Raw genomic sequence first — 27,784 nt, 5'->3', positions numbered from 1 at the left:
ATTTCATTTCAATGTAAAAATCATATGAATTCATTAGGATCTGTGCTGGTACAATGCCACAAAGTGTTGGATCCACGTTTTTACAGTCCATCCCATAGTCCTGACTTCCACATACTATTTAATAGTAGTTTGGGGAAAAGTTCTCCATTAAAAAGTGGATGATCCAAGTGGATCGCTACAGGCCCGCCTTTTGCCATTTTCCAGTGGCCTAATCAGGAGAAGGGGGGCTCCAGACATCTTTGCTGGGCAATTGAGCCGCCCCCACCTCCTGCCACTGCCCCCTCTATGCCCACTAGCTAGCTAGGGCAATTGCAACTGCATTAACTTGCTTCTCGCAGCTCTCTTTGGGCCAGGTGTTCTTCCTTCCTCCTGCAGGGGCTGCTGCTCCCCTCGCAGCGCTTCTCTCCCTTTTCTCAGGGAAGCAACAGCGCTCCTCCCAGTCCCAGGTGAAGGTCGCTCCAATTTCCACGCAGAGGAACAGCAGGCAGGCTCCGCTGCCCCCCCCCCTCTCTCTCCCACTCCCGCCCAGGTGTGAAGCCCTCTCTGCCGAAAGTGAAACCGCGACAGGCGGACCAGAAGTGGAGGGGAGGGAGGAGGAAGGAGCCCGCCGCAACCCAGAGTGATCAGGAGGCTGGGAGCTGAGCGGCGGCACTGATGGCGGTGGAGGGGATCGTCCGCCTTTTCCGAAATAGTATACGGAATAGCCTACGGCGGAGATCGTCCCGGACAGGTAAGCAAAGGGGCACTAATCCCCCCGCCCCGCAATTCGGACACTTGTCAGACAGTCCGGCGCCCCACTCCCCCCGTTTGCTCTGTCCTCCCGACCTGATCTCCTGCGATCCCTTTGGCCCCCCTCTGCAGTTAGCCCTTCGGTTGTGACAGGGCCACGGATTGTTCTCACTTCTCCCAAGGAGACACCGCCCCGCCCCCCGTGCAGGATCGGGCCCGTGAGCGCCTGGAAAACTTTCAGAAAGTTATTGGAGAAGTGAGGCGCGCGTTTTGGGGTCAGAAGGCCAGCCAGCCCCCGTCCCGACCTCTTCAGGGGAATTCAGCAGAACTCGGACAGTGGAAAGTCCCGTGTCCTCCCGCCTCTCCCCTTGTGGAAATTGCAATGGTCACTCTGGGAATGACCACCGAGGCAATGCGACGAGAATGAATGAAAATAGGCGAGAAAGGAAAAAGGAAGCAGATTTAGGATCACTGAGGGCAGATTCATCAGGGTGCATGATCCAGATCAATTAATCTGGATTAGCTGCCCCCCCCCCCCCGCCCCAATCTTCACAGGCCAGTAAAATTCTTGTTCTTCTAATGCATCTTCTTCCAGTCCAGGTTACTATTCCTCCCAAACAGGTGATATTTGTTGTGGATTAAGACAAAGTACGATGGTGTGATCATGAGTTTATATTGTAGTATACGAATAGTTTTCAAAAGTTGGCTTTTCGTCCCTTTCAATGAATGCTGCGGCATGCAGTGGGGAGTCCTATTACCATACAGAATGAAGGAATTACTGGAAAGGAAGCTGATTGTGATAATGAGAAGATTCCCCCTTTATAAATGATTTTGACACTTTAGGTTTTTACTGTTGTACACAGCAGTAAAGGAGCCAGCATGGTGTAACAGCTGAGGTGGCAGACTGGGGCCTGTTCATTCCATGGAATCCTGCTGGTTGGGTGACCCTGGGCCAGCCATCCACTCACAAGATGTGGAAGCAGGCACTGGCAAACCATCTTTAGATGCTTCTCTCTTGTCTCGGGAACCTTATGGGGACGGCAAAAACAAAACAAGCCCCCAAACACCGTACACAACACTAACTTGTATGTAAATGTAAGATGCCTTTCTCCCCTTTTTTGCTTGACACACATGGAGAAAAAATAAACTAGTATTGCTTTAAAGTCATTAGGGTAGTTAATCTCGGTAGATTAATCCAAGTAAAATGGTCTCTAGTAAAATATGCAATGTTTTTGTAAGGTGCTTTGGGTCCAACTTGTGTGTGTGTGTGGGGGAGGGTTAGAAGTATTTTAAATGATATCTGAATATAGAATAAGGAGAAAACTAACAATTACACGGCACGCAATAGTGGCATGCAGAGGACTTTTGGATTTCTGCATGAAAGAGGAAATAATCTGGTATGCATATATTTTTCCCCAAACAGTGTCTGTTTTAGATGTTAATGAATGGCAGTTTAACCTCTTGCATGGTGGTGCCCAAAGGGCAAGTTACCAGCCTGGTTCTTTACACATTCACCAGGCAGATAAAAGCCTTGGTGTGTTGTAAGACCAGGAAGTATCCCTTCTCCACTGCCACACAAATGACACAGTTGTTTCAGGAACAGATCTGATCATCTTGACTCTAGATTAGAGAAATTTGCCTCCATCTTAAAATGCAGTGGGGGAGCTATGCAGACTGAGCATCCACATGACTGGGCCGCAGTACTCATGACTTGTTTACTGGTGAAGGCTGGAGGTGCACTTGCTTCTTCGCCATTCAAAATGCCTGTCTTGTAAAAAGTCTAAACTATTCCCACAGCTCCCATAGGTGTGGGAGCCTTTTGACTAGGATGAATGTCTAGGATGATACAAAATAAAATGCTGGGGACTTCTGTGTTGGCCAACATTACTGTCATGTATTCCCTGACCAAATTAATATTCTACTGGTAATAAACTGGGGAACACTACATATTCTGTAGCTTTAGGTGAGTGCCTTAATAATTCAGCGGACAACTGGGCATGAGCAAATGCTCCTTTGAATCCAGCTGTACCCAGGATGTCTCTGGTATTTGGTCCAGGAACCTGGGGCAGGAGTGGGGCAAAGATGTGTGTCTTCTTGTATCTTCTGATCAAAATCTGAAGCCCAAACTAGCCCTATACCTGGCAAGAAAACAAATGAGACAAAGCAAATTCTTAAGACTGGAAGAATATATCAATCAATCAGTCAATCAATCAATCATTTATTTACAGTCAAAGACCAGTACAACAGAACAAAAGTACATCAATTTCATGGTACCATTTGCATAGACTATATGTGTACAGGAAAAAAGCACTAGAAACACAGATCAAAGGTAATACGTAGTCTGTGGTATATACAAAGAGGGTATTCACGTGAACTGAATATTATAATTATTACCATATTAGTTTGCAGTCAATGACTAGTACTTAAAATCCCATCTCACCATAGTAGCGAAACACTAGGTAAAATACATTGATTGGAACAGGGATTAAACTTTTAAAATTCCCAGACTTATAAAGTGCCTATGCAGTCTTTCTAAAAAGTGCCTATGGGGACTTACTAAAAACCCAAACTTCCGGCCAGGTTGTCTAAAGATTGAAACTAATTTACTCTTCCTATCCCCTTATCATTCAGCCGCCAGATGTCTCTTTTTGTATTTACAAATAAATGAACAGAAACGGGCCGTTTCCCATGTGATTTTCTGGTCCCTGCCCATCAGTATGTAGGCCAGTATATTTTTGTGATTTAGGCCAGTTAGGCCTGTCAGGACTGGGCTGAGGATTTCCTTTCGGGGCTTTTCCTAAGTAGGGCATCTAAAGAACATATGTTCTATGGTGTCTATTTTGCCTAGAGGGCAGGGGCAAAGCCTCTTTTCATATGGAATTTTCTTATATTTTCCCTCTAACAATAAGGAGGGAAGAGAATTACATCAGGCCAATGTGAAAGATCTTCTCATATTGCTGTTTTCGAGGAAGAACAGATATGGTGCTATAGTTACTTGCCATCTTAGATGTTTCGGTGTTAAGAATTTGGGTGACTTCAAAAATTTTCTGTTTGACCAGCACACGGGCCCTTTCAGCTCCCATAGCTATAAGAGTTTGTATGGAGAGTCCCATCTGTTGTATGGTAATTTGGACTGTCCTATGCCAGCTGGATTGAAAGTTGTCCTGGAGAACCAAGGGGAGAAGACCCTGTGGGTTATGAAAGCAGCCTAGCCATTTTTAATTGATAATAGGCAAATTAGGGCTTCAACTTTTAGCATCCCAGTTTCAAGCCTAATCCATGAGTTGGAAACATTTTTGGGGACTTGTACTAGAGATCTTAGAAACTTAGATTGTACTCTTTCTAGTGGAGCGAATGATGAGGAGGGAGATCCTAGAAAGGATCCAAAGACTAGTTGCGGAATTGTTTTTGCTTTGAACAGTTTCGGCGCTGCTGGAACATAGGAACCTCCTCTTGTGTAAAAGAATTTTAAGATGCTATTTGTGGACCTCTCACTGTCATTTGCCATTTGAGTATGATGGGCAGATTTGGAGCCCGAAGCCTGGAGTACCACCCCTAGGTATTTGAAACTGCGAACCTGTTCAATCTTGTTTCCTGCTAACTGCCAATTTCTGGGTCTGGGACAATTTCCAAATGCAAGTATCATGGTTTTTTGGAAATTTATTGTTAGATGTTCATCCTGGCAATAATGTGTAAATTTATTTAGAGCTCTTTTTAAGCCAATAGGGGTCCTTGAGAGAATTACTGCATCATCTGCTGGAAGAATATATAATTTAGTATACTGCTTAGTGTGCTCCCTGTTTTGTTTTGTTTTTGCCTAGAGCTCCTAGCTTTTTGTCCCTTTTGACAAAGGCCATTGCAATGAAAACAGCTACCCATTGCACCTTTGTATAATTGTTACAAACAAGATTTACACCCTGATGTAAGACTGAAATTGAGCTTCCTTATGCGCTATATTTCAGGCATGTACCTAATATATTTTGTGTACAGCAAAAGAATGTGTGAAGGTGACCAACTTGTACCTTACAAGGTCACTCATTAGGGAGATCAGCAGCAGGTCTGGTTTTACCTGAAGCAGGGAGCTTAATAACCCTTTTACAACCTGCTCTTCTGTTGCCAAAGAAAAGACTTCTCATTTAGTATCTCTTATTGACATGCTGCAATATTTGAAGTGATGCACATTAGGCTTGTTTTCACAGCGATATAAATGGCAGCTTGGAAACAAGCTCAGTTAACTGCACTGGTAGTTGGGCTGCTGTACAGCTGTTCCCTCTACACCCACACACTGATATCAAGGCCTCACACAGGATCTGGCATAAGCATTCATATTCCAGAGTTCTTGTTGTTTGCTGTCACCTGCCTAAGGCAAATAAGAAAGGGATTTCCCTTGGATACTTTGTGCCTGGAAGACTGACTCCACCTTTTTTTCTGCTCAAGCTGCTGACTGTAACTATCCATGTAAGCCACTTTATATCTCTTTTCTGCTTGGCAGGATTTAGAAGGGCCTCTTTGCAAGGTAAAATGGATCTGTTTCTGCACGCATTTTGGTTGTTCTCACTGTAGCCCACAGGCACAGATTTTCCCCTCCTTTCTGTTCCAAAGACAGAGTAGATCAGTGGTGGCGAACCTTTGGCACGGGTGCCAGAGGTGGCACTCAGAGCCCTCTCTGTGGGCACGCGCAAATAGAGTTCATCATGGGGGGGGGGAATCACCCCCCCACCCACACACACACACCTAGGCTGGCCTGGGCTCGCCATCACTGGAGTAGATCATTACTAAATAAGATCATTACTAATGCACTGGATGCAACTGCATTAAAAATGTTTGATGAGCCAGAAGCCAGCACATCACAGGTAAGCCAGCAATGATGCTCATTGGAACAACAGGATGCCCAAAAGCTTCCATTTTTGGCAAGCCTTTAAAAGCACTGTGGAAAAGCTCAAGAAAGCTGTATGAAAAAGTAGGCATCTTCGCAGGGCTGCCTGGTGCTTCCAGGTTGGATTCCAGTATCTAAACTAGACGGTATTTGAACTCATTGCCAAGGCACAGAAGAGGTACAGGAGCTATCAGTGAGAATCACTTTCAATGGTGTTTAAACTAGGGAGCCCAGATTATCCTTTTATATCCACCTTAAAGGGAGAATCTGGGGTCCCCAGTTAAAACAACATTGAAAGTGATGATGTTTTGAGGTGGATTATGCCCCACCCTGAAATAGCATCACTTTCAGTGTTTAAACTGGGGACCTCACATTCTCCCTTTAAATCTATGCTGAAGGGGGTGGATTTAAAAGAAGAATCTGGGGAAATTTGGGGAGTGCCTGTTGTTAGGGGTGCAATTGTTAAGCTAGCAGCATCAAACTTTCAGGGTATCTTTAGGAGACTCTCCTGATGATACCACCCAGGTTTGGTGAAGTTTGGTTCAGGGGGTCCAAAGTTATGGATCCTCAAAGTGTAACCCCCATCTTCTATTAGCTCCCATCGGAAACAATGGGGGATGGGGCACTTCCTTTGGGAGTCCATAACTTTGGATCTCCTGAACCAAACCTGGGTGGTATCATCAGGAGAGTCTCCCAACAACTCCCTGAAATTCTGGTGCTGCTAGCCTAAAAGCTGCCCCCCCCCACAGGCCCAAAACTGAAAAGAAACACTAAAAAAATGCAAAAAAACCACAAACGGGGGGTGGAGCTTCAGACATGAAGTGGGAGGGGTTAAACCCTCCTTACCTACGTCCTTACCCTCCCCCTCCTTACCTACGTCCTTGCACAGAACATTGCTCTAGTGAATATTAAACTCTGAACGTGTCTCCACTTCCATAGGGCAACTGTCATGTTCTAACAATTTGATGCCAGTTCTTAGGGGCCTCAAGGGTTAACCATAGGAAGGCCATATCTCTAGCAGGGTTCTGGTGCAACTGGGGTCATTCTGTGGAAATATAGAACTTTAGTGTGGAAAAGGATCTTGCTTGCTGCTGCTCCTCTTCTGCAGTTTGTTCTTGATGTGTTTCTGGAACTTATTTCTCTGAAGAGTCTCCCTTTAGGCAAGGGGAGAAAACTACAGCCACAGCCGAAATCTAGACCTGAACCTGATCCCTGGCTGTAGAGTTGTTTCCAGAACTGCTGTAACAAATGCTGCAATTGTTGCTGTTTGCTCTGTTTCCTTTCTGGGTGCATTGAAGCTAATTCACTTCCTGGGTGTTGCTAATCTTTCATTCCTGCATCCAACCTGTCTGACGCAACTGTGGCTATTCTTTTCTGTTGTGCTGGAGATTGGACTTGGTGAACCCTGACAACTTTGCCGCAAGCAGGCTTCTGCACAAACAGCTGTAAGGTTTCAGGAGGCATTGTTGAAGATTTCTATCACAAATGTGCAGGTTATTTGACTATTTGGCACCATGTCTTGTATTAACTCTGGGCATTCCCGTACCGCATGATTATTCTCAGGAAAGAAATGTTCCTTTTTATAGAGGCCACATAGTTTGGAAAACCCATAAGTTGAAGAACCTAAACAGTTTATAACAGAGACGTAGCTGGGCCAAACTGTGCCCGTTGCACATTCTACATTTTCTTGTGAGCCCCAAGGTCTCCTGGGAACTGTAGTTCCTCAGGCTGCTTTTATCGAGAACAGGCCTTTTGCAGCCTGAAAAGGTTTTGAAAAAGGAAAGGAACTAAAGTAAGTGTGGGAGGAGGGTGGGGGGCACCGCGGGGGTGTTGGGGGCTGCCTGGGGGAAGGGGGAGGCTCCTGGGGGTGATTTTTGCACCCCCAGGCATGCGCCCAGTGCACGGCGCACCCCCTGTCCCCTTGTAGCTCCACGACTGGTTTATAAACAATTGACTGTACACTATGCCACAGAGAGAAACACATCCTATCATGATATGCTTCTGAAGATGCCAGTCATACATGCAGGCAAAATGTTAGGAGCAACAACTACCAGACCATAGCCACATCCCAGAAAACCCGCAACAACCAGTTGATTCCGGCCATGCAAGTCTTTGACAGTACAAAAGTAGTTTTATTTATTATAGGAGAACCAGAATGCTATAGTTATTACAGTGCTGAATTAGAATCTAGGAGATCCAGATTCGAATGTCTGCTCTACTATGGAACCTTGTTGAGTGACCTTGGGGAAGTCACAGACTCTCAACTTAACCTACCTCATGGGGTTGTTGTGAGGATAAAATGGAGAGAGCAATGTAAGCCACTTTGGGTTCCTATTGGGGAGAAAGGTGAGGTACAAATGAAGTAAATAAATGAATTCCCAAGTATTGTATGAGCAAATTAATAAATTATAAAATAATTTGGAATTCCCTGTAATGCACTGCAGTGTACACCATAAAGAATGTAAATAATGGGATGATCTCATCAAGGGTAAATACTTCTTAGTTCTGTTGATTTCAGCTGGAGAGATATTTCCAAACATGTTTTAATCAGAAGCCCAATGATGCCCAGAGGCTCCTAGCCTTGTTGAATTCATGGGCACTTTGGGGATTTTGAGAACAGGTAGTGGGAGGTGTTACAAATATTACAAAATGTCATGGGGGTGTGTGTAAACAGTCACAAAATGGCTACCATAAGGACTGCATCCATCACAAAATGTGGGAGGTTCCACAAAATAAAGTTCCTAATCCCACAGCCACCTAAGATGGAAGCAGGTTTTTCTAAATGGGTGCTCCCTGTGGATGCAAATGTGATACCTCCTAGGCTGCTCTGAAAAAACCTCTGTCCTTTAGAAACGGAAAGAACAGCACAATTGGCTGTTTGCTTTGGAGAAGAGATGCTTTGAGGAAGAAGCGGCCAATTACCAGAAATACAGTGATGGGCAGTGCCATGTTGGGGACCACAGGTTTAGCCATTAAGCTCATGTTTTAAGCAGATCATGTGCAAAATATATAAAAGTAACATTAAGACATTAAGCAGCAGAAAGATGATGGAAACACGGTGCAACCCAGTTTCTGGATTTTCACTGGATTCTGATATCCAATTCTGCTTGCATAAAGCTCAGCATTTCAGATGGTTGATTTGTATAACTTCTCATTCCGTTGACTTTGGAACATGGTACTTACACCGTCCTGGGATGTGGTCATCGTATTCCTTGGCCTGCAGGCACTTTAGGGATGGTACAGCTTTTTCCTCCCTGTACTTTTCTTGCAGCAAACACTGGGAAGGTATGTGATAATGAGCAGTTAAGTAGTATAAAATATAGCTCCCTAATTAGAATAGATTGCCTTCAGGCTGTTCTAATTTACAACTGTGTGTTTCGAAACTAATTCCAAGCGTATGTTCCTTCCAGGGGATACCAGCGTGTATCTTATAAGAGAATTGCTAGTGTGAGCCCAAAGTACTTATTCACCTAGAGCCAGACTCCTGTATCACTGCATGAATAAAATCAGCTTCTTTATGTGCTCTCTGGGGATGATTTCAGTTGTTCTTCTGCCTTGGTCATTACTTTAGGCTTGTCTCCTTCCAATCAGGAGATATTTTTAGATCACTGACTCAGTGGTTTCTCTTTTTGCACCCTAAAAATATACTTTATTTATATTGGTTATGGTTTAAGTGATTTTATCATGCATTATGGAAATGTTGTGAGCCGCCCTGGGCCCATTGGAAAACATAGCATACAACACAAATAAACACAAATGCTACCAGTATGTTTTTCTCCTGCTCTCACAATATATTTCTATTTACATAATACCATTTCTTACATTATTGAATATGTTATGCTTAATACTTATGCCTTGTTTTAGGTTTCTACAGTCCTAATCTTACTACTTTGTTTATTAAGTGTCTCCACGTTCTATTTATTGAACTGAAACAGTTTAATCTGCCTTTGGTATCAGTGAGAAAGGCAGACTATAAATAACAAATTAAAAATAGGGCCTAACCACATTATGTCACTTAAACACACATCAGTAGATCACTGTGATTTCACTGACACTCTTTGTGCCTCAATACTGCAATTATTTTAGTTTGTGTGACTATAATTATGCATTTCAGATGAACTCCAGAATGCCCTTCCTACAGAAAGCAAAATTGACACTGGTGGGAGGCCAGGAGACAGATCCAGCTTCCCTTATTTCACAGGACAGCTGTTTTTTGAGTATTTGGTTGTGGTGTCGCTTAAAAAGAACTCTCAGGGAAATTATGAACCCAAGATTACTTACCAGTTTCCCAAGGTAAGAAAACTTGCATGTCTGTCTGGTTATTAATTGGCTCCTAATAAAGTGATTTACTTGAAAACAGGAAGTAGTCTGACTGAAGGTTTGATTGCTTTTGCTGTTGTCTGATATTAAGGTTGTCATCCTCCAGGTGGGGCCTGGAGATTCCTAGAATTATAACTAATCTCCAAATGACTGACATTAGTTCTCCTGGAGAAAATGGCAGTTTCGTAGGGCAAATTCTATGGCATTACGTGTTGCTGAAGCCCCTCCCATTACCAACCCCCTCCCCCAGGTTCTAGGAATTTTCTGATTCAGAGTTGGCAACCTATCTGGTAAGTTCAACTACCTCCAGAAAATGGAAGCCCCCCCCCCCCCCCGCATTGTAACTCGTTCAAAATCTGAAAAGTACGCTTCACTGAGCATAGACCATGGGCAGCCCAATCCAGAGGGAGAGGGCTTACCTACCTGAGGAAGCAACACAGCCCTGCGCTGGTACTGGTGCCCAGCCAGCCAGCGCAAGGGGCAAATATGTCAGGGGAGGGGGAGATGTGTGGGTATTTGGGCCCCAAGGCGCCCAACTCGGAAGCTGCCACCATTCTCTAGTCGCACTGGTGCAGAAAGCTGTGCCAGAATGGCTGGGAACATTATGGAGGTGGGCCGGGGGGTGAAGCCAGTGGTGGGATTCAAATAATTTAACAACCGGTTCCGGTGGTCGGATTCAAATAATTTAACAATTGGTTGTTTACAAGCACCATTTTAACAACCGGTTCTACCGAAGTGATGTGAAACACTTTTTGATAGTAGTTATCAAACTATAAAGTTGGTTAAAGTTTCATGGCAGGCTTAGCAAGAAATTCACCCATTTACTAGAATCAAAGAACAGAGCATGGAATTAATGTATCCAATGAAGAGGGCAGGTTGTGCTAATGTGCTAGGTTTGGACCCTGGTTCTGTAGTCATTGAGACCCTCTTATTTCTCAAAGTGCAGTCTGGGCCTGACATTCTCTTCTTGCCTCATCAAAAAAATGGCTCCTGCTTTCTTCACTACCAAGGAAACCTTTTCTCTAAAACAGCTTTAAGAGATAAGGAGAAGGTGCACTACAAAGCAAAGCAATGAGGGAATCTTCAAAGACAAAGATGCAGCAGATATCAGCTCCCTGTAAACAAGATTTTCTGCCTCTCCAAAGACAAACCAATTCCACTGACGTTTCATAAATATCATAACTCAAGGGAAACTCTTTGGAACAAGAGAATAAGGAAGAAAAAGAGAGTTTAACAACCCAATCCAGACCCCTTGGGTGGTGGGACATGGCACCACTGCAGCACTGTCACACCGCTTCCAAAGGGCCTCTCCACTGTGCAGAAATCCCAAAACAAAAAACCTGAACCCTGGCCAGCCAAAATCCCCCATAGGGGATAATGGATGTACACCACAAAAAATATGGCAGACGTCCCAAGCCAGCTGCATGGATACGTGGGAGTGGAAAGGGAAGTTGAAGCAGACTAAGGTTGGCTTCAACCAGTGGTGGGATTTAGCAGGTTCCCCTAAACATGTTTTAGATTCTGAGTAACTGTGCATATCCTTCAAAAACAAAGAAAAAATCTTTGTGGTTTTTTTTTAATAGAGATGGTCCATTGCACTACTATGTTGCAAGATATTCAGGATTTCTACTGAGCTTTGGTACATAGAATATCCAAAGTTCATGACACTCCAATTAAAAGGATCAGGTCATAGCTAATATAAAGCACCTTCTTCTGAGATCCTGGGGGTGTCATTGCCTGTCAGAGTAAACAATACTGACTTTGATAGACCAGTGGTCTAGCTCATTATAAGACTGATACATGTGTTCATACTAGGACGGGATCTCATTTTCTGGACTCTGTTCCAGTACTCTGGAAACCATACATGCTATGTATTTCCTTTTATCTACTGGTAGCACGTCCAGATTCCTGCCCACTCACATAGTTGGAAAAAATAACGATATATGGGGTGTCAGGAAGAAAACTACTTGCCATGGTAACTTTCTGTGTGCTTAGATTTTTCTTTAAATAGGAAGGAGCATTCAGTGATGTGTGCTTCCATATCCAGTCCAAGTTTATCCCCTCACTGAGGGCTGGCCAGTAGAATGTCAAAAGTAGCCAAACTGGAACTGAAAGAAGACTGACTGCTTGGGCAAATACAGAATCACCTAGGAGCAGTGCAAAAGGGCACTCAGTAGCTGGTGGTGTCCCTAGGGAAGTGGTACCAGGCTTGTGAGCAAACCATATCCAGGTTAAAGCCATATCTAAGGCTTCTTAGCTGAAGATTTTATATTGTCTAAAAATGTTCTTTTTTGTGTATTTATTTTCCTCCATATCTGATGCCTCAGAGTTGAGAATAAGTGGCTCATTAAGTCTAGTTGATGTTTCTGGTCTAGCAGGGAATGCTGGGTTTGATCCAGGAGTAGATGGCCTCCAATGAAACCAGGGATGTGGTGGGGGGGGGGGGAGGATGAATTGAACCAAGTATCTCCTTCTACTGGAGACCTCTGACTAACCCTTTGTGCCATTCCTGGCAGTCCCCTGCATAAGCAGTATTTCAGGCAGAGGGATGGGGTTGGGGGGGAGGTGAGAAAAGGCCATTCCACTGTCAGGAAAATCCTTCCATCAGCAGAAATTGCTGCTGGATCCAATCCATTCACTGAATTCAGTGTTATCCTGACCTAATATTGTGTTCACCAGATTAATTCTGTCTGATTCAGAGTGCACAGAATACTAGAATTTGCGCCTCTGGGAGGTGGCAGATCCTTGGAAAACAAGACTTAATGCTGGTGCAGGTGCAAAAGTCTGCAGTCAGTGCTGTGTAGAAACCCAAACAATATCCTGTTTGGATTTGCTTAGTATAGTTTCATTTTACACTTCAGCAAGCGTGGTTTTGACAACTTTGTTTCAGTGTGACTGACATTCTTCAGCTCCTCTAACCACTTACCACAAATCTGTAGTATGAGAAAATTACAGAATTGCTTCACAGTAAAAGAAAGGTTTCTCTTCTATCTGTGCTCCAGGCATTGTAGTGAGATCAGCTACTGTTCAGTGCAGAATTAATCAGCTGCACCTCATGCAACTTTCAGCTCTAGCTGGAGGCTACCTTCATAGGAGACTCTGCCAGTATCCTTAAATCCCACAGCCAACCTTGTGCCCAAGACATTTAGTGAGCTCTTAAAAAGAGGTCTTGGCTTCTTTTTCGTGACCAAATTAAGCCTCTGCAGCTCAGTGGGAAGAGGAGGAGGGTTCCAGTGTTTATGGCCTGGATGGTTCATTCTCACCTTCATCCTGTTTCATAAATTTGGTGTGGGAGTAGGCTTAATGGCCCTAGTCAAAATAAACCAGGAAAATGAAGGGATAATCTTTGTTGCCACATTATGATGTCACTTTCAGCACACTCTGGAAGTGCCAGCATCGCAATGGGGCAACGCTCTAGCATTTGTCCAGGAGCTCTATAGAGTTTTGGGTCAAGTACTAGAATGCTAATGAAAATTGCATGGCACAGTAAGTACACACCTTCCCCCATCTCCCACAAGTCACCAAATCATTCCTAGGAATCTTGTGTGGGAGCTTAGCTCAGTAGCCAACAATGTGCTCCTACTAATCAGTAACTGGATGTTATACATGGGCCAGTGGGTTTTCTTTAACTTCACATTTATTTGTTTAAATATGTTTCAATTCTACTTATAATAAATGATTCACATGGCTCACAAAATTAAAAAACCTGCAGTTTATATAATCCAATTGAGAATCAGTACACCCTTTAACATGAATCCCAGGATAACAGAATTACCACATGGGCGGTGCTTCCAGAGACCTTGGGCCGTTATATATGGAATCCTTACCTTGGGGTTCTTAGCTATGCAGTGGAGCTGTAGTGTGGTCTCCTTGTGGCTCTCTGTTTACACACAAGTAGGCAGCCCAGTGCCTGCCCTGCAGCAGCTTGCTGAAGCCTCAGTCCGCCTCTGCTTTTCCTGTGTCTCTTAGCTCACCTTCCTCTTAAAGGCACAGATCTCAACGCACCCAGTAGCTGCAAGATAAAGGGCTTTGTTACAGCCCTTTAAATTTCAGTTATATTGATATAACTTCCCAGAAATATTCCCTATGGAACAGGCATGTTTTTTCTTACCTACAAAAAGAGGCAGGAAATTTAAACCCTTCGGGCACACATACTGAGAAGGCCCTTCCCGCAAGTTGATTTCAACCTTGTTTAGGTCTACAAATAATTGTACCATAAGCAGGATCTCTTTGGTCTTAAGCAGCAGAAGTGTGCATGTACACACTTGCTTTGACCACCTACATCTAGGTCCGAGCTATAGGTGCAACTTCAGTATGCATCTTGATAGATTTTCCTTTGAGTAACGTTTATGATGCTGACAAGCCCGCTTGAAAATGGGGATGTGTACATGTGTTTCTTTGCTTCTGGTTGCGGGGGGGGGGGGGGCCTGGAAATTGATGGGCCACTCGCTAATAATAATACTTGACATTTATTTTAGAACTTCTACTTGCTTGATAGTGTTCATTTTTCACAGCGTGAAAATTTGCTGAGAGGTCAGCGTGAAGAGGAAGAGAGATTGCTGCAGGCTATTCCTCTTTTCTGCTTCCCTGATGGTAATGAATGGGCACCCCTCATGGAGTATACCAGGTACGTGTCCTGTGACCCTGGGCCAGCACACACAGGAATGCAAAAAGATACCCTTATACTTTGCCTGGATGAACAAAACTCCCCAATGCCATTTTTGGGCACAGATTCTTTTTAGGAATTCTGCAAAACCACCAGCTGATGATATACGATTACTGGGCCTAATTTTAGTCAGTAGTGAAAATTTGCAATCCTGGCCCTGGTTTATCCAGTTTCTGTTAGTGTTTAGGGAGTGCTTTTGTTTGTAGTGCTGTTCTACAAAAGGCTGAACTCATTATAGTTTCACTGTGATTATTGTTACTGGCATTCCATTGCTTTGTACTATGTGATATTGTTAAGGTTGCTGCATATAGTGCTTAATATTCTGGCATGTTAGTTTCTTGAGAGACAGAGTGGTGTAGTGTTTAAGGTGACAGACTAGGATCTAGGAAACCCAGATTCGAATACCCACCTCACAACATGGAAAGTCGCTGGGTGATCTTAGCCTCAACTGCTGTTTTTAATGAAATCCAGTATATTTTAACGATGGAGCCTCTGTGGGTTGCTGTTGTTTTAATTGTATAGTTTGCTCCTGAACTTGATTTGTATTAGTTTTGTTGTACACCGCCCGGAGCCCCTCGGGGATAGGGCGGTATAAAAATCTAAATAATAAATAAATAAATAAACCCTGGCAAGCATTTGGATGCGAGACCTCTAAAGAATACCGGGGGAATGATGCAAAGGCATGCAGTCACAAGCCACTGTGAATGTCTTGCCTTGAAAATGTTACACGGTTGCCATAAGCCTGTTGTGAGTTGAAGGCAAAAAGATTGTTTCTCATAGTATCACAATGTGTTCTTGTTTTGAAGGTCTTGAGATGGCAACTTTACTTAAAGGCTATTATGGCCCTTTCTCCACTTACCCTTTTCCGAGGGTTGCTGCGCGCAATCCCCAGCGCGCGGCATCCCTGGCGCGCACCTGGGTGTCCCCACAACCCCGCGCTCTGCACGGGGTCATCAAAAGGCGCCCTTTGAAAGAGCGCCAGGAATGCCTTGCGCTGAGGGGCACGACAGCAGCAGCGTCAGGGGCGGCTGCGCTGTCGCCGCCCCTCTCAGTGGGGAGTGCCGAGGGACCCCGCGCTACTCTCCTCGAGTAGCGCGGAGCTTAAGGTAAGTGGGGAAAGGGCCTATAACTGGCTAGAATCAGCATACAACTCTGAGAGTTTAAATAGGGACCTTTTCCCAATGTATTCTATCCACTGGCCTCTGAAATATACAGGTAAATGTAAGCTGTGGTGACTTTGGATGAACAGTACATATCCTTGCAAGAGGAGATAACGCTTTACCTGACATGGTTTAACTGGCCACAGCTCAGTGGTAAATCATCTGCCTTGAATGTAAAAGAGCCCAGGCTTAATCCTGACACTTCCAGTTAAAGAATTCGTGATGTAATGTTTTGGGAAAGAACTCTACCCCAGACTGCCCATTAGAGTAGACAAAACTGACCGTGAGAGGCCAAGCAGGTTCGTGTGTATTGAAGCAAGGCCAGTGGTACTGTTGAATATGACAGATTTCCTTTTTGACTTATTATTTGCAAATGTTTGGTCAGGTATAGGCAACTCTCTTGGAGTTGGCAGGTCCTTGCTGCCGATTCTTCCACTGAATCCTTTGCCCACCTCCTCTCACACCTGCTGCAGGGCACAAAGACTTCATATTCAGATGGCTGTTTTAAATTTAGTTAAGTTAAAGTCTGTACAAACCCATCTTATTGTGTGGCTCTTGCCTCCACTTTATTCTCCTCTCTTTTCTTTCACAGAATGTGATGAAGGATCCCAGTTAGAAATATGTTGTTACTTGTGACGTGCAAATGCAAACTCATGTGCAGGGGCATAACGAGGCAAACTGTAGCCCTGGGCAAAACCTGAGTTGGATGCCGCCCCCCATGGGTGGCCACTCCACCACGACCGAATTTTTTTTGCACCAGGACATTGGTGCCTGCAGCGGGTGCATTTTTAGACATATCAGCACCAAAATTTCAGCGTATCATCAGGAGACTGTCCTTATGCTAACTCCCCCCCCCCAGGTTTGGTGAGACCCTGAAAGTTTTGAGACTGTGCCCCCCCCCCAGCCTGCAACCCCCATTGACAGCAATACAGAAAACTCAATGCAGAACAAAGATTCTTGGGCAAATTTCTGGGATGGCACCAAAATTTCAGGGTATCATCTGGAAACTGTCCTGATGGGACCCCCCCCCCCAAGTTTGGTGCAGTTTGGTTTAGGGGGTCCAAAGTTATGGACCCTCAAAGGGGGTGCCCCATCCCCCATTCTTTGCAATCAAGACACCACGACGGCAGCAGCCACATTCGCAGAACGCGTTGCGCACTAGTCCACATTTTCAATAGTAATTTCTTCAGTGCGCTGAGGTGAATATAGTTGTAATAGCTGCATAAATATACATACTGTCATTTTAAATGTTATTTAAAATTGTGTTGGACATTATACATGTTACATCTTATATCAATATGGTAACATATTGCTTTCATAAAAGCTACAAAATAAAGAAGCAATTTACTGTCATAAATAAATATGTTAACCTATATAAAAATGTTAACATTTTAGCAGATATAATGAAGTAAATATGTACGATACGGTAATCCAGTGACAGGTGTAGTGCCGTCGTGGTGTCTTCATCCACTTGTTGGAGCTGCTGCTGTTTTCTACCGTGATTCGCTTTGATACTTTTGACTCATTGAACATTGGTGATACTGACTCTTTCAATTCATTGGAATGAACCGTGAATGTTACAGGTTTCTTGCCTTATGTACAATGTTTATGAGATCTTATACAATGTTTATGAGAATTTGTTACTAAGTACTGTCCCATTACGCTTCTTAGGTTGCCCAAGTGTCCTATTCATTGTCCTATTCAATAGCAATACATGGTTAATACATTGTCCTTCATTGTCCTATTCAATAGCAATACATGGTTAATTTCTTTTAATTGCCGAGAATATGTTGACAAAAGAATAATTGTGACTGGAACTGCCCTGCTAGCTGATGCAGCAACTGCATGGCTGGCAAAAGGTGGGAAGGGGGACTGGTAAGAATAAATTTTGGAGGGTGTATCATGTTGCTGTGCTATAATATCTGGGCTTTCCAAATAGTACTTTCATTTCAACATCCTTGGCATCATTCTTTCTGCTTTTCCCCTATAAAATTCAGAAGGCTGTTAATCTCCACATCTTTTATCTTTGCAGTGAAACGTTCTCTTTTGTCCTCACCAATGTGGATGGGAGTAGAAAGATTGGCTACTGCAGGCGACTATTGGTGAATATTCCTTTTTTTCACTTTGCTGTATGTGTGTGTTTAGTGCTATCAAGTCTCTTCCCACATATGGTGCCTTAATGAATTAATATCCTCCAAAAGCTCCTATCATAGTCAGATCTTGCAGGCTGAGGGGCCATCACATCCTTTAAGGAATCAATCCATCTCATGTTGAGTCTTCCTCTTTTCCTGCTGCCTACACATTATTGCCGGTGACTCTTGTCTTCTCACAATGTGACCAAAGTAACCTCAGTTTAGTTATTTTAGCTTCTAGGGAGAGCTCAGGCTTGATTTGATCTACAACCCACTTATTTGTCTGGTTTCTGGTGGGTTTTCTGGGTTGTGTGGCCGTGGTCTGGTGGATTTTTTTCCTAACGTTTCACCTGCATCTGTGGCTGGCATCTTTAGAGGTATATCACAGAGCCAGCCACAGATGCAGGCAAAACGTTAGGAACAAAATCCACCAGACCACGGTTCACACAACAGCTCCCACCAAGAACCAGTTGAATCCAGCTGTGAAAGCCTTCCACTTTTTTGTCTTTTTGTTGGTCCTCGTTACCCATAAAACTCTCCTCCAACACCATATTTTAAAGGAATAAACTTTTTTCCTGTCCGTTTTCCTCATTGTCCAACTTTCATCCAGGTACATAGTAATGGGGAATATTATGACATGAATTAATTTGGTCTTGGTCTCCAGCAGCACATCATTCACTTGAGAATCTTTTCTAACTCCCTTCAAGACTGCCTTTCCCAGTCTCCTGATTTCTTGGTTGCAGTCTCCCTTTTTGTTATTGATGGAGCCAAGGAACAGAAGCTCTTGAACAATTGCTGTTTCTTCTTTGTCAACCTTAAAGTTGTGTAATTCCTCAGAAGTCATTACTTTTGTCTTCTTGATGTAATTCTGCTTTAACCTTTAGCAGTAATCATTTCAAGTCTTTGTTGTCTTCTGCCAGTAATGCGGTTTCATCTGCTTATCTCAAATTGTTCCTTCCATGAAATTGCATTCCATCTACATCTAATGCAGACTGAACCGATAGTTAGGTTAGGTACTGTTAGGTTATTTGTTAGGACCAGAGGGTGATCGTTTATTAGGTCCAAAGGGGATGGTTTTAAGGTATCAGAGCAGGGATACCATTCACATTTGCACTAGAAAATGGCTAATGCATGTTTGAATCAGAGGCCTCATTCTCACCACCAGTGATTGGTCTGTAGCACATGCAAGGGCAGGTTAACATGGCTAAATGCTCCTCCATGCACACACAAATCTTTTCTTATTGAAATCTGGCAGCCATTTGTCCTTGTATCTGTCTCTTGTCTAGAATCAATATCATGCCAGATTCTCTATACAGACTTGAATTCTTGTTCTCCATATTTCTTCCTTGTTAGACCGTTTTGTTGCAGGTGATGTTTATTCTCCAAAAATGTGTGAATTGCATAGCTCTCATTTCCCTACTAAGTTTAAAGTAACTGAGGGGAAACTTTTTCTGATTAGACCCCACAGTTTTCAGTCTGATTGCCACATAAGAGAAACCATCATAGCTATGCCCAAGGCTGAGCTTCTGCTAGGATCCAAGCACAAAGCCTAACTAGTGGGTATAAGCCAATCAGTTATGTAAGCAAACTTCTCGTCTTCACTTTCACCAAGCTCATAGATCTTTTGTTTGCTTTGGGAACTGGCCTCCTGCCAAGAACAATGATCATGCAAAGTGTACAGTAGATTTTGCAGAAGAATATCTGGAAGTAGATGCAAAACATAGGAAAAATAAATACCATGGGGGACAAGAACTGATGGTGTTTCTTTTTGAGATCAGTGTCAGTCAAAGACTTTTAATTTTTTATGATTTTGAATCTTTGCTGTCACACTTTTTAGATCTGAATCCATTTCCAACTTTGTTCTTGTCAGAGTTCGGGAGGGCAGCTGCTTTGGTCACCCTGATACATTACCTTCTGTAATAAGAGAGATGTTGTAACTGGTCCTCCACTCGCAGGTTAATTGTGCTGCATGTTCCGTCTTAATAGTGATCCACTCAAGATAAAGGGATAAACAGTAGCTCCCGCTCACAGATTACGCCTATCTTACTTATCCAAAAGAAGTTCTAAAAGATCAGCTGTTTTTTAGGGAGTTGCAGGATTTTTTAAAAGTCAGTTTAGAAGAGACAGAAGGAAAGTCAAGTTGTAGAAGGTAGGCAAAAATTCAGATTAGAAAACTGACATAAAATAGTAATGATAATAAGGAAGTAAACCATGTTACCAAGAATTAGGTAGGTTTCATAGATATTCTTCAACTGGACACACTTCTGCAAAATATCTTGTTATTCAAACTATAAGTTTCATAAGGTGTGAGTACAGGGATTGTCTTCTGTTCTACTTTATCTTTTGCACTAGATCACAACTTCAGTGAATACTTGAGCATATAAGCCCATTACCCATGGAATGCTTATTTCAAAGCTGTTCTTTGCACTCTGGCCTTGCAGCGGACTCTCCTCGTGTTTCTCTTTTTACATGTGAGAAGGCCGACCATGGCCGACCATTGCAGCAGTTTGCTGAAGCCTCAAATGGGCTCTGCTTCTTCCCATTCTCTTAATTCTGCCCATCAGCAGCTTTAAAGGCACAGATTTCATTACACGGGGGAGTCTCAACATTAGAGCTGATATTTTCCCCCACCCCTTCCCCTCCACTCTCTCTCTCTTTCTCTCTGGCTGCTGCTATCACAAAAGAAGAAAAGAGAGAGGCTTGTCTGAAGTACAGTTTTAAAAGCCCTTCTGAGGGTGGGAGCAGAGCAGGGGAGGTGGGGTGAAGCCCTGCTTGTATTATGCCTTGCAAAAGTCCATTCTGTTGTTATTTTATATCGAGAGATCAAGATTTTAATCTCTGGATATATGCACATAGAGAAGCAAGAAGGAGCCAGAAGCAGGGGGAGGGGCAAGGGGGAAGCATGCAAAGCGGTATAAAAATCTAATAAATAAAATAAATAAAGTGGTGCGAGAGAGTGGGAGGGCTGGTTCTGAGTGGAGGAAACATGGCCAGGACAAAGCTGTGCTCACTGGCAAATCTCCCTATTCTGGTAGAGAAAATTAAATTCATGCTATAAGTGGTTTTGCTTGCTGCAGTGAAAATGAAAGCGGGGCTTGAAGAAATACATCTGTACAAGAAATCTTGCTGTGACAAACTTTCATCCCTACCACGCAGCAAATGCATTTTGTGTAATTGGCCATAGTCTCTGTTTTGCACTTCCACTAAGTTATCTTAGTGTTTCCTTTGGCATTAAAAGTCTGTAGCTATGTAAGCATCCATGGTATGTGCATGAAACATCCACAGATCTCTAAAGCTTTTAAACTTCTCTTTTGCAGACCATTCAGGTAGCCTCTTCTAAAGAGAATGGGAAAGAAATGAGCAAGAACACACAGCTACATTTAGGGCTTGACTGGCTCTGAGTTTTTAGTGGTGGGAGCAAGATGGCCAGAGCAGAGAATGTGGGTATTCTTTCTTGGCAAGTAGCTTGGATCCTGTCCAGTTCTACAGTAAGTCAAAAATGATCAGCCTAGTGCTGAATGTAACAAAGGGCATTTGGATTGCGTCCAAAGGCCTTTACCACTGGAAGGCTCTGGGCCTCCATTCTGAGGCACTCTGGGGCAGCTTCTGATAAACTAAACAAAGGCGGTTTTGATTGCAACAGAAACAGTACAGTAGCTGTTGAGTTATTCGTGGTTTGTTGATTTATTAATTATGTTTATTCATTCAAGGGACCGATCAAGAATACAGCTCTGTTGTGAACGAGTTGATCAAATGCTGAGGGAAAAGAAGCTGGAAGAATGTACTGTCTGAAAGGGTGAGACATAGAGAGGAGACAAATACTGGCTTGGGACAGCTAGCTGACATTCTCCCTAGCGAGGATGTGAGGCTTGAAAGGTTTCTTTCTTGAAATGCAGGGATTAGTTGGAATTCTTTAGGGACAGGTAAAGTGAGAAAAAAGAGAGAGAGAAAGGGAGAGGATTGAGCAAGAAATGGGGAGGGAAGAAATAAACAAAGACATGAGAAACAGCCAGTCAGGACAAAAAAGGGCAGAATGTGAAATATAAAAACAGGCAGCACATTTTATGTCTGTTTAAAGCCCTTAATTTCTAGAAAGCATTTGTCCTCCATTCCGAGGAACTTTAGAGTGGTTTTTTCACTTCCAACTTCCCACTTCCCCCTCCTTTCCCCCCCTTTTTTGTCCTTTTCTTCTTCTTCTTTTCCTTTTCCTTCCTCTTTCCCTTTCCCTGTCCCTATTTCCTTCTGCTAGTATTTTTATCATTGGCCCATCTGAAATATGTAAGCTATTTCAGAGATGGAGCGCTTGGCTTAGATTAGAATCATTAGAGGAAATGCTAAATTCTAAACTGCCAACTTTTCATATTTTAATTCTAAATTGTTATTTATATTTGTATTTATCTTTAACATTCCATGTTTATAAAGGTTGGAAATTGCCCTGAGTCTGAAAAGGATAGAATGGTTTAAAAACCTCTTTAATGAAATAAAGGTGGATTTTACTGCAACAAAAACTGGACAGCAGCTGTTGAGTTATTTGTAGTTTGTTGATTTACTAATTATTGTCACACTTGTCATTAATCCTTTTATTGAGCCCAGATATCTTCTAGAAGGCAATTCACAAGTGGTTGGTTGTGAGGGAATTTGGTGTGTGGTTTGTGGCATGGCTTTTAGAGCCACTTCCCATGATGGCAAGCTGTTGAATCCATTGCCTACCCCACTTTTATTCTCAGAGCTGCCTCACATATGATAGCATACTTTCGCAGTGAACTCTAATGCACGAGGCAGCCACAAACATTTATATTATCATATATCCTCATGAAATCACACTGCGGAAACCTGGGGCCTGTTGTGGCTTCCTGTAGCATGTTGTAGCTGAGAACAAATAGCATAAGCACGTGTCTGCCTCTAACGCTGTAGAGTTTACTGGGAAAATGAACCTTAACAATGCAGCTCAGTTGCTGTTTCAGCGTTGTTTTGTATCTTTTCTCTTTACTGACCTCTTTCACATCTCTCCTGACAGATAATTCATTTTAGCAGCTCTTCAAGCTTGCCAGCTTCCTCTCACTCAATTTTTTTGTGTGCCTGACCTTCAAACTCCTGGCTTTCAAAGATGACTTTCTTCCTCAGGGACTGGTTTTACTCCTTAATCATGCCTCCTGAGCTCACATTAAAATGGCCTCCACAGATAAAACAAAATACTTTCTTCAACTGTCTATATAGCATTGGTTGGTTTGTTGCCTGTCCAGTGACCTCACAGAACGCACTGAAAAAGCAAGGTGTCAGCTGCCTCCTGGTTTTCTGAATGAACGCAAATCAGTAAGACTTTTTGGAGGGACAGGGCAGTTATGCAATATTCAAGTTTGCCACTTCAGAGTTCTTCCAAATATATTTTTTGCATCTTGCAGCATCGACCAGGCATCCCTTTTTCTCACTACAGTATTGATATTTGAACACCCCACTTATCATTTTTTTCTTTTCTGGGGGTCAATTAATAAGAGCTCAGTTATTTTCTGAAGGCATTCCTTGAACATGAAGAATGTAAGCCAGGTTGGGGCCATCTTATTTCATTTGTGTGATTATCCTTGGCCTTGTCTATTATTTCATTGGTGTGCAATATTACACTGTCCTATTCTATCTTGAGTGCATTGCCATTACCAGTTGAAACATTTTCTGAATATACATATGGTAAACTATCACAGATCAGATTGGAATCAGTTTTTGAGATGCAATGTGTAGGCCTCTGTCCTAAAACTAAGGTATCTCAAACACACTAAGGTGGTCATGGAGCAGCTGTGGACTGTTCCTTACCATGATGAACTGGCATTTGCTATGATCCAAGAGCACATTGTAGTGGAAATCTGATGCAAACTTTTTCTTCTTCAAGAATCTTTAATCTCTGCATTGTCATAAAGGAAATAATTGCATTCATTCTCGTCTCCTTTATTGGCATAAAATCAATACACATGTACGACGTATCGTGAATTTAACACAAACATTAAGAAAGGAGATCTAAAATATAGGTACAGGGATAATGAAATTAGTAGTAGCCTGTTAGACCTTTTCATGATGTAATTTTATAGCACTTCTCTGAAATTTTGCAACTTTCTGAAATTTTGCCACTTGAAATAACTGATTGTAATGCAGAAATATATTGAACAGAACTTCAACACATTTTTTAAAGACAGTTGGGAAAAGGAACAATTTTGAGCAGAGAAAAAGGGATGGTGAGGATGCGCTTAACACATTCCTTGCCCATAATTTCTCTAGTCCAAATTATCTGCATATATACATGACTTTTTCCCCACTGGGTTTTAAAAAGACTTCTTTTGAACCCCAGTTAGAGAAAAGCCACTGGAAGGGGCAGAGCAGGGAGAATTTGGAGCAGAGAAATTATGTATCTTTGCTCAATGTCCCATACCCTCAGAGATACCTCATTTTCTGTGGGACTCCATAGAACCATGCCAAGTGTTACGTCAGAGTGCGAATAATTTCATGGCTGAACCTTCCTTGTGTGAGGGTTTTCATGCTTAGCATGTGGAGCTGTGTCTCTTTGCAGTGAACCTCCTTGTGGAGTACTTCTCTGGCCCGAAGCTCAGGGAAGGGTGCTTATATTCAAAAGGGGGTATAGCGACCCTTCAGGATCAAGTTAAGCTAAGTGGCTCCTTCTGTGTTGGCAGTTCTTCAGGGCGCGCTTTGCTCAGTCTGCGGCAGTGGTGATTATGGGAACAGATGTGGCTTGCCTACCAGTTGCCATCATTACCACAGCGTAAGTCCGAGCTTGAATGGACCCTGATCCACGGCCAACACCGGAGGGGTCCCTTGGTTCAGCTTGCTCCAGGGCTGTGTTAACATTCCAGTTTGTTCCTGGAAGAAGGCACTGGATTTCCCAAACTGATATTCTCTGGTTAGTAATATGACCTTCCAAGGAGCCATGGGGACAGAAGGGTGCTGGGTAGTGCACAATGATAGGATGCTCTCCAGTAGTGTGCGAGAGCTCCAGGCGTACTTTCTCCCGACATCCAGGCTTCCTCAAATGCTTGTTGAATGAGGCTTAGCTCCTTTTCTTAGGGATAGAGAACATGTAAGCCCCCTGTCGCCACCTAATCATCATATTGCTCTGTATCTGCTGAATTCTCACTGTTCCAAAATAGATGGTCTATGAATTGGGTCACTTGTGAGGCTTGCTTTCTGAAACGAGGATGCTGCTTGGAAGAGATGGGTTCTTACCATACCATATTTAGAAATAAACTCTGTTGGACTTAGCTAGTTCACGAAAAAGAGGAGCTTTTGGGGCTCGCTCTGTAGGTGTGCTTTCTCCCTGCAGTTAAATCCAATTTGCACATTCTGTGGGAGATTTTGGCAAGACAGAGCCATCCAGAATTTTCCCTAGTCGCCTTGCTCTGTGGCTGTTGATCTGGGACAGAGGGAGGAAAGGGGGTCTAGAGTGGCCAGGGCACTGATCTGGGGATTTGGGTTCTATTTTTGTCTTTCCCTGTACATTCTGACTGACCAAATGTGTGGCTACAGAGATCCAGTTGCTATAGAGATAATAAAATGTACCCGTCATTCCAAATAACCCTTCATTTTTTGTTTGGCCGCTGTAGCTAATGTCAGTTTAGAGAGCTTAACCTCGTGCACAACTTCAGGCATCTACTCTTGCTGCCTTATGGGAACATTTTGTGCATTTGAATAATAAAGTTAAATAGCCAGAAAAATGAAACTTTGTTGGCGATAGTTAGCCTTTTATAGCATGGGAATTGTTTTCAGCCAATATGGCACTGTGTATTTCGTCTCCCAAGAAGGGTTTACTGTATTATAAGCTGCCTGGGCTGCTTTGGCCTGTTCTCAAAGGTAAGCATTCTGGACTCTCTCTCTCTCTCTCTCTCTCTCTCTCTCTCTCTCTCTCTCTCTCTCTATTGTGTGTGTGTGTGTGTGTGTGTGTGTGTGTGTGTGTGTGTGTGTGTGTGTGTGTGTGTGACCCTCTCATTTTCTCCTCCCACCTCGTTTGTTGTCAAGATATACAGCCTTTAAATTGGCCCAGAGTTCCAGTTTTTATTATTCCATGATATAAAACTATCTGATATATTTATTTCTCAGGTGCTTAATTTCTTTTGGGATAGAGAACTCAAGGCTCAGTACAGCCTAGAAGCTATGGCCATAAGTGTCAGATGTTAGGTGGTTTGGTGCTCTTTGTTTTTCCTCTGTGATGTAGGAAAATGCTCTTTGCACATGCACAGAAGTACATGATTTTTAGAGTTAAGAGCCGTGTTTTTAGAGCATCTTGGTCATTCATTACTTGATGTATACCCTGACTTTCTCTCCAGTAGAGACCCAAAGTGGTTTACATTGTTTTCTCCTTCATTTAATCTTCACCCTACAACCCCCGCATAGCAGGTAGGATTAGGTTGAGAGAGCAGTGTGACTGGTCCATGAGTGACCCAAGCTTAGATGGCAAAATGTGGGTTTTAGGAATCTGGATCCTCCCACTATCCCTGTGGAGTCCAGTGGTAGAAGTGAGACCTTTTGACTCCAGATGTTATGGAGTTCTATATTCCCATCAGCCCCTGCCAGCATGGCCAATTGGCCATGCTGGTAGGGGCTGATGGGAATTGTAGTCCATAACATCTGGAGTGCCAAAGGTTCGCCACCACGGTCCTAGTCCAAAACTAATCACTGCACCATATTGGCAAATAATATGACAAAACATTTTGCACACACATCCCGAACCAGACAGGACAGCTCATGCAAAGCTTGTGTCTCTCAGACTAACCTGCCTTGCAGTATGAAAAGATGAAATGCCCTTGAACGAAAAGCAGGATACAAGAAATACCAAGGAGATAACAAGATATTGAGGAAAATAAAGCCTCGCCTCTTGCACTGTGGCTTCCTCACTTCTTTCTTTGTTAGCTTAGTCCTTGTAGTGGTGCCAGTCACTGAGGTGGATCCAAACAACTTTCCCAGTGATGAGAAGGGACCACCCAAAAAGGTTATTCTGGGGATCATGGGACCTCCATGGATAAAAGCCATGTGGGGCAACAGCTGCAGTAAGAGGCGAATTGGGCAAGGCCGAGTGAAAAAGCTGGTGGGATGCATCCCATTGCCAGAAACAGTAGTGGCAACTAGGTTGATCAAAGTTCCTCTTTTTCCTTTAGATATTGGACGAGGTAGAGAAGAGGCGGCAGATCTCTGCAGCAGTCATCTATCCCTTCATGCAGGGTCTGCGGGAATCCCCCTTTCCAGCACCTGGGAAAACAGTCACCATTAAGAGCTTCATCCCTGACTCAGGGACAGAGGTTGGTACCTGCTTAATGATCTTGGTTCTATCTGAGCAAGTGAGCAACAGTGGCAATAGCTGAGCTGCAAGTGCAATGAGGTTAAAGCCGGTACTCTCAGAACACTTTCTGTGTGGCCTACCTTGTTTCGTCCATCTGGGTTTCAACATCCTCTTGGTAAATGAATCGTCTGTCTTGAGCACATACCACAGGTTTTCACATCAAGGAGGCATGCAGAATGGCAGGTTGTCCTTTTGGGAAATGACTCGAAGGACCTGATGGCTAGGGAACTTATTGCTGTCAGAATAGAGGATAATAGCAGTTCTGTCCAAGAAAGAGTTGCACCCTTTTAAGTCAATTGAAGTTAGCTGGCTTAAAAGGGTGTAACTCTGTTTAGGACTGTGTGGTAAAGCATCTGACCCTGGGCAAGTTATTCAGTGTGTGCTTTGAATGGAGCAAATGCTCACTGAGCTTTTGCTAAATGACCAAGACAATGTATGCATACTACATTTACCTCAGGGACAGTCATGGCTCCTCACACTACCATTTAGGGGAACCAGATGAAAAAGGATAGTGCTTCTGGACAACCTGTTGCTTTCTGCAGCTTTCCTCACCTTTGCATGGCAGGTAGG

At 43.3% G+C, this 27,784-nt stretch overlaps 1 protein-coding gene across 1 annotated transcript in view; it reads left to right on the top strand.

Moving 5' to 3' along the window:
* Positions 1-451: 451 nt before the first annotated feature.
* DENND2D (DENN domain containing 2D) overlaps positions 452-27,784 on the top strand; it is a 39,545-nt gene continuing 12,212 nt past the window's right edge. Inside the window, exons 1-6 of the mRNA XM_048497438.1 lie at positions 452-730; positions 9,720-9,898; positions 14,440-14,552; positions 17,784-17,853; positions 25,648-25,731; positions 27,033-27,173. Coding sequence (XP_048353395.1) covers positions 655-730; positions 9,720-9,898; positions 14,440-14,552; positions 17,784-17,853; positions 25,648-25,731; positions 27,033-27,173 — 663 coding nt within the window. The 5' untranslated portion in view covers positions 452-654. The remainder of the gene's footprint in view (positions 731-9,719; positions 9,899-14,439; positions 14,553-17,783; positions 17,854-25,647; positions 25,732-27,032; positions 27,174-27,784) is intronic.

The sequence above is a fragment of the Sphaerodactylus townsendi genome, linkage group LG05 (genome assembly GCF_021028975.2).
Source record: "Sphaerodactylus townsendi isolate TG3544 linkage group LG05, MPM_Stown_v2.3, whole genome shotgun sequence".
NCBI lineage: Eukaryota > Metazoa > Chordata > Lepidosauria > Squamata > Sphaerodactylidae > Sphaerodactylus > Sphaerodactylus townsendi.
Note: the sequence above shows the minus strand (reverse complement) of the source record. Positions and strands in the feature narration are given on the sequence as shown.